At 48.6% G+C, this 7,500-nt stretch overlaps 1 protein-coding gene across 1 annotated transcript in view; it reads left to right on the forward strand.

Annotated features, from left to right (window-relative positions):
- Window positions 1-7,500, forward strand: part of LOC125028331 (endochitinase-like) — a 13,902-nt gene that overhangs the window by 475 nt on the left and 5,927 nt on the right. Inside the window, exons 2-4 of the mRNA XM_047617810.1 lie at window positions 697-787; window positions 5,885-6,075; window positions 7,200-7,365. Coding sequence (XP_047473766.1) covers window positions 697-787; window positions 5,885-6,075; window positions 7,200-7,365 — 448 coding nt within the window. The remainder of the gene's footprint in view (window positions 1-696; window positions 788-5,884; window positions 6,076-7,199; window positions 7,366-7,500) is intronic.

Consider the following 7,500-nt stretch of genomic DNA (forward strand, 5'->3'; position numbering starts at 1 on the left):
AGTATTATTGTTATTATCCTTATTATGAGTATCATCACATCACCACCATCATTATTACTATCTTCATCATCAACATCATCATCGTCTTCAGCAGTGTCAACATCATCCTCATCATTAGCATCCTCTTCCTCTTCATCATTATCATCATCATTATCAATAATATCATTATTACTGTTATTATTGCTGTTATTATTATCATCAGTATTAGTATCGTCGTTGTTATTATTGTTGTTGTTGTTGATGTCATTGTTGTTGTAGCTACATCTACTTACATATATATCTAAAGAGACAGGTAGATGGACTAATAGAGGAGCAGTTAGATGAATGCTCCATACATACGTGCATGTGTGTGTTTGTGTGCCTTATTTTTTTTTTATTTATTTTTTTTTTTTTAACCACAAGCAAAAAAAAAAAAAAAAAAAAAATCGTGTCTGCGTGTTGTGATAAATATGTACGATAAAAAAAAAAAAAGAAAAGAAAAGGTATGCGCCTCCAGAGGCAGCGCAGCCCTACCATCGCAGACCAAAATTTTTATCCTGCGAATAGCACGTCGCAGAACTTCTTTAATAGCAATTAAAGGCTCTTATTGTGTGTCAGTCTTTCTCTCATTTCCAGACTCTCCTAAGTCTAATAATAACAGGGGAGATACTTTTATATCCGACGCATTATTCCGAGTTACTTTTTGTCCCTTTATAGATGGTGAGCGGCCGAGTTTTGGCAGTCCTAGTGACGCTTGTAGCGTTGGCAACACTGGCGTTGGCTGACCCGAGATTCGAGCAAGAAGGAGGTGAGTGAGGCAATGAGGGCGAATGAGGGCGTTTGTGAAGTGAGTGAGGCGAATGAGGGCGTTTGTGAAGTGAGTGAGGCGAGAGAGGGCGTGAGTTAAATGAATGAGGCGAATGAGGGCGTTTGTGAAGTGAATGAGGCGAATTTGGGCGTTTGTAAAGTGATGAGGCGAATAAGGGGGTGTTTGTAAAGTGAGTGAGGCGAATGAGGGCGTTTGTGAAGTGAATGAGGCGATTGAGGGCGTTTGTGAAGTGAATGAGGCGATTGAGGGCGTTTGTGAAGTGAATGATGCGAATGGGGGTGTTTGTGAAGTGAATGAAGCGATTGAGGGCGTTTGTGAAGTGAATGAGGCGATTGAGGGCGTTTGTGAAGTAAATGAGGCGAATGAGGGCGTTTGTGAAGTGAATGAGGCGATTGAGGGCGTTTGTGAAGTGAATGAGGCGAATGAGGGCGTTTGTGAAGTGAGTGAGGGCGTGAGTGAGGTGAATCAGGTGAATGAGGGCGTTTGTGAAGTGAGGCGAGTGAGGGCGTGAGTGAAGTGAGTGAGGCGAGTGAGGGCGTGAGTGAAGTGAGTGAGGGAAATAAGGGCTATTGTGAAGTGAGTGAGCCGATTGAGAGCGTGAGTGATGTGAGTGAGGCGAATGAGAGCGTGAGTGATGTGAGTGAGGCGAATGAGAGCGTGAGTGAAGTGAGTGAGCCGAGTAAGGGCGTGAGTTAAGTGAGTGAGGCGAATGAGGGCGTAAGTGAAGTGAGTGAGGCGAATGAGGGCGTAAGTGAAGTGAGTGAGGGCGTGGGTGAAGTGAGGCGAATTAGGGCGGGACTTTACATTCGCGTTGTAAATTTTACGCCGCCAAAGTATCTGAAACGGTAAACAACACAGCTTCGACTCCCTGACCCAACTCCCTCCTCGAGAACAGGGTGGTCACGAAAAGGTGATTGAAGACGTGAGTGAGCTCAGTGAGGGTGGGAATGAGTGAGTGAGGGCATGCTTGAGGTAAGTCAGTGGGTGAAAGCGTAGCTCGAAAGAGGGTGTGAGTAACTGCGTATATGAGATGAGAATGAGTATGCTTAAGATGAGATAGTGCTGCGTGTTTAGGATGGGGACGTGCTTATGTTGGATAGGACGGATGAGGCTGGGAGTGTACTGAGTGATCTGGCGACCTCGTTTGCCACTTTCCCGCCGGAGGTCGCAAGCGGCATCACAGCACTTCCGAGTTGCCATCGGGGAATCCCTTGAAATATAAATGCATTAAAAATATGTGACCCTTACAGTGACTGAAGACGTGAGAGATTGAGTAAAGGCGTGAGTGAGGGCGTGATAGAGTGAGTAAAGGCGTGAGTGAGGGCGTGAGAGAGTTAGTAAAGGCATGAGTGAGGGCGTGAGAGAGTGAGTAAAGGCATGAGTGAGGGCGTGAGAGAGTGAGTAAAGGCATGAGTGAGGGCGTGAGAGAGTGAGTAAAGACATGAGTGAGGGCGTGAGAGAGTTAGTAAAGGCATGAGTGAGGGCGTGAGAGAGTGAGTAAAGGCATGAGTGAGGGCGTGAGAGAGTGAGTAAAGACATGAGTGAGGGCGTGAGAGAGTGAGTAAAGACATGAGTGAGGGCGTGAGAGAGTGAGTAAAGACATGAGTGAGGGCGTGAGAGAGTGAGTAAAGGCATGAGTGAGGGCGTGAGAGAGTGAGTAAAGGCGTGAGTGAGGGCGTGAGAGAGTTAGTAAAGGCATGAGTGAGGGCGTGAGAGAGTGAGTAAAGGCATGAGTGAGGGCGTGAGAGAGTGAGTAAAGACATGAGTGAGGGCGTGAGAGAGTGAGTAAAGACATGAGTGAGGGCGTGAGAGATTGAGTAAAGACATGAGTGAGGGCGTGAGAGAGTGAGTAAAGGCGTGAGTGAGGGCGTGAGAGAGTGAGTAAAGACATGAATGAGGGCGTGAGAGAGTGAGTAAAGGCATGAGTGAGGGCGTGAGAGAGTGAGTAAAGACATGAGTGAGGGCGTGAGAGAGTGAGTAAAGGCGTGAGTGAGGGCATGAGAGAGTGAGTAAAGACATGAGTGAGAGCGTGAGAGAGTGAGTAAAGGCGTGGGTGAGGGCGTGAGATAGTGAGTAAAGACATGAGTGAGGGCGTGAGAGAGTGAGTAAAGGCACGATTGAGGGCGTGAGAGAGTGAGTAAAGGCGTGGGTGAGGGCGTGAGATAGTGAGTAAAGACATGAGTGAGGGCGTGAGAGAGTGAGTAAAGGCATGAGTAAGGGCATGAGAGAGTGAGTAAAGGCACAATTGAGGGCGTGAGAGAGTGAGTAAAGGCGTGGGTGAGGGTGTGAGAGAGTGAGTAAAGGCGTGGGTGAGGGCGTGAGATAGTGAGTAAAGACATGAGTGAGGGCGTGAGAGAGTGAGTAAAGGCATGAGTAAGGGCATGAGAGAGTGAGTAAAGGCACAATTGAGGGCGTGAGAGAGTGATTAAAGGCGTGGGTGAGGGCGTGAGAGAGTGAGTAAAGGCGTGGGTGAGGGCGTGAGAGAGTGAGTAAAGACATGAGTGAGGGCGTGAGAGAGTGAGTAAAGGCGTGGGTGAGGGCGTGAGAGAGTGAGTAAAGACATGAGTGAGGGCGTGAGAGAGTGAGTAAAGGCACAATTGAGGGCGTGAGAGAGTGAGTAAAGGCATGAGTGAGGGCGTGAGAGAGTGAGTAAAGACATGAGTGAGGGCGTAAAAGAGTGAGTAAAGGCATGAGTAAGGGCGTGAGAGAGTTAGTAAAGACATGAGTGAGGGCGTGAGAGAGTGAGTAAAGACATGAGTGAGGGCGTAAGAGAGTGAGTAAAGGCATGAGTAAGGGCGTGAGAGAGTTAGTAAAGACATGAGTGAGGGCGTGAGAGAGTGAGTAAAGGCATGAGTAAGGGTGTGAGAGAGTTAGTAAAGACATGAGTGAGGGCGTGAGAGAGTGAGTAAAGGCATGAGTAAGGGCGTGAGAGAGTGAGTAAAGACATGAGTGAGGGCGTGAGAGAGTTAGTAAAGACATGAGTGAGGGCGTGAGAGAGTGAGTAAAGGCACAATTGAGGGCGTGAGAGAGTTAGTAAAGACATGAGTAAGGGCATGAGAGAGTGAGTAAAGGCACAATTGAGGGCGTGAGAGAGTGAGTCTTATCTATTACTAATGTCTTTTTTTCCTCCCCCTTCTCTTTTCTTATCCCTTCAACCCCTTCTCCTAACCCTCTTGATGCTTTCCTTCTCTCTCTCTCTCTCTCTCTCTCTCTCTCTCTCTCTCTCTCTCTCTCTCTCTCTCTCTCTCTCTCTCTCTCTCTCTCTCTCTCTCTCTCTCTCTCTTCCCTTCTGTTCCCTTCCCCTTCCTCTCCTCCTCGCCTCTCTCCTTCCCTTCCTCTCCTCCTCCTCTCTCCCTCTTCCCCTCCTCTCCTCCTCTCCTCTCTCCTTCTCCTCTTCCCCTCTCCCCTTCTCCTCCTCCCCTGTTCCCTTCTCCTCCTCTCCTCCTCTCCTCTTCTCCTCCTCCCCTCTCCCCTTCTCCTCCTCTCCTCCTCTCCTCCTCCCCTGTTCCCTTCTCCTCCTCTCCTCCTCTCCTCTTCTCCTCCTCCCCTCGCCCCTTCCCCTCCTTTCCTCCTCCCCTCTTCCCTTCTCCTCCTCTCCTCCTCTCCTCCTCCCCTGTTCCCTTCTCCTCCTCTCCTCCTCTCCTCTTCTCCTCCTCCCCTCTCCCCTTCTCCTCCTCTCCTCCTCTCCTCCTCCCCTGTTCCCTTCTCCTCCTCTCCTCCTCTCCTCTTCTCCTCCTCCCCTCTCCCCTTCCCCTCCTTTCCTCCTCCCCTCTTCCCTTCTCCTCCTCTCCTCCTCCCCTCTCCCCTTCTCCTCCTCTCCTCCTCTCCTCCTCCCCTGTTCCCTTCTTCTCCTCTCCTCCTCTCCTCTCCCCTTCTTCTCCTCTCCTCCTCCCCTCTCCCCTTCTCCTCCTCTCCTTCTCCCCTCTCCCCTTCTCCTCTCCTCCTCTCCTCCTCCCCTCTCCCCTTCTCCTCTCCTCTCCCCTTCTCCTCTACTCTCTATTTTCCTCCTCAATTCCTCCCCTCTCCCCTTCCCCTCCTCTTCTCCTCTCCTCCCCCCTTCCTCCCCTCTCCTCCTCTCGTCTCCCCTTCTCTTCCTCCCCTCTCCCCTTCTCCTCCTCCCCTCTTTTCCTTTCTTCCTCCCCTCTCCCCTTCTCTCCTCCCTCCTCTCTCGCCCCTTCCACTCCTCTCCTCCTCCCCTCTCCCCCTCTCCTCCTCTCCTCCTCCCTCCTCCCCTTCCTCCCCCTTCTCCCTCCCTCTCCTCTCTCCTCTCCTCTTCCCCTCCTCTCCTCCTCCCCTCTTCTCTTCTCCTCCTCTCCTCCTCCACTCTCCCTTTCTCCTCCTCCCATCTCTCCTTCTCCTCCTCTCCTCTTCTCCTTTCTCTTTCTCTTCCTCTCCCCCCCCTCTCTCCCCTTTCCCTCCTCTCCTCCTACCTTCTCCCTTCCCCTCCTCTCCTCTCCTCCTCCCCTCTCCTTCCCTCCTCTCCTCCTCTCCTCTCCCCTCTCCCCTTCTCCTCCTCTCCCTCCTCTCCTCTCCCCTCTCCCTTCCCTCCCTCTCCTCCTCCCCTCTCTCCCCTCTCCCTTCCTCCTCTCTCTCTCCCTCTTCCTCCCTCCCTCCCTCTCCTCCTCCACCCTTCCCTCCCCCTTCTCCTCCTTTCCTCGTCCCCTCTCCCCTTCTCCTCCTCTCCTCCTCCCTTCCTCCCTTCCCCTCCTCTCCTCCTCCCCTCTTCCCTTCTCCTCCTCCCCTCTCCCCTTCTCCTCTCCTCTCCCCTTCTCCTCTCCTCTCCCCTTCTCCTCCTCAATTCCTCCCCTCTCCCCTTCCCCTCCTCTTCTCCTCTCCTCTCCCCTTCCTCTCCTCTCCTCCTCTCGTCTCCCCTTCTCTTCCTCCCCTCTCCCCTTCTCCTCCTCCCCTCTTCTCCTCTCCTAATCCCCTCTCTCCTTCTCCTCCTCTCATCCTCCCCTCTCCCCTTCTCCTCCTCTCCTCCTCTCCTCTCCTCCTCCCCTCTCCCCTTCCCTCCTCTCCTCCCCCCTCTCCCCATCTCCTCCTCTCCTCCTCCCCTCCCCCCTTCCCCGCCCTCAGCCCAGCGTCGGTGGGTGCGGCCCGAGGGCCAAGCGCGCCGTGTGTGCTACTATGAGGCGTGGGCCATCTACCGGCCCGGCGACGGCTTCTACGACATCGAGGACATCCCCGCCGACCTGTGCACGGACCTCATCTACTCGTTCATTGGACTCTCCAACGTCACGTGGGAAGTGCTCATCCTTGACCCTGAGGTGAATGAAAAGTCATGTTTGGCACGAAAGTGACTAGACACTGAGGGGAATGGAGACGGCTCTCGACCCCGAGAAGTCATGTTGCTGACCAAAGAGGATTCAGATCTTCGCTCAATAACTACAGAGAACGCCTGAAACTAATGATGATAATGTTGTTGATGATAATGATGATGATGATAATGATAATGGTAATAAAGATAATGGTAATGATAATGAAGATGATGGTGATAATGGTAATGATAATGAAGATGATGATAATGATGGTGATGGTGATAACGATGATTATAATGATAATGATAATAAGTTTATTACGATAATAATGATAATGATAAAGATCATAATAACAACAATACTAATAATGATGACAATAATGATAACAATAATAATAATGATAACAATAATGATGATGATGTTGATGATAATTGCAGTAACATACTGACAATAATAATAATAGTAATGATAGTATTGCAAGTAATAATAACAATAATAACTATAACAATAGTAATAGTAACAATGCTAATAATTATTACAATTGTTATCCTTATTATTACTATTACTATAATCATAATATTAAAAGTAATAATAACAATACTAACTATAACAATAGTAATAGTAAGTAGTATAATTGTTGTTATTATAATAATTATTATCATTATTACTATCACTATTATTATAATGATAGTAACAATAATAATAATAGAAATAATAATCATATTCATTATAGTAACTGGGATAGTATTTATAATAATATTAGTAATTACGATAGTAATACTGATAATAATGATCACCATAAAATCATGACGGATAATTTTAGTGATAATATTAACAATAATAATGTTAGTGGTAAAAATTATAATTATTATAAAAATAATATTCACGGTTTATTTAACAATATAACGTTACAATATACTTTACAATTTATGGTAAATCATAATGTTTTAGTTTTCAAAAAAGTTTTGTTAAATCTAAATAGGCAAGAATCGTTGGTAAAATTAAGTTCGCTTTCAAAAATGGGACTACATAAAAATGTGTTTCTAGTAAAGATTAATGTGTTTACAGTACATAGGTTTCCGCTGCAACCCAAGGCGGCGTTCCTCCTTTACAAAGCGCCTTCCTGCCCTCAGTACGACATCAACCTGAACGGCTTCCGGCGGTTCGTGGCGCTGAAGGACAAGTACCCCGACATGAAGACAAACATCGCCGTGGGCGGCTGGGCCGAGGGCGGTAGGAAGTACTCGCAGATGGTGATGGTGCCCGAGAGGAGGGCGTCCTTTATCAGGAGCGTCGTCCGTGAGTAGCCTTCGCTTTCCTGACCGCAGGACACGAAGACCTGCTGGCCCGCTTCTAGACATTCTCTCTCTATATATATATGTGTGTGTGTGCGTGTGTGTGTATGTATATATATATATGTGTGTGTGTGTGAGT

This window comes from Penaeus chinensis, chromosome 8, assembly GCF_019202785.1.
Source record: "Penaeus chinensis breed Huanghai No. 1 chromosome 8, ASM1920278v2, whole genome shotgun sequence".
Lineage (NCBI taxonomy): Eukaryota > Metazoa > Arthropoda > Malacostraca > Decapoda > Penaeidae > Penaeus > Penaeus chinensis.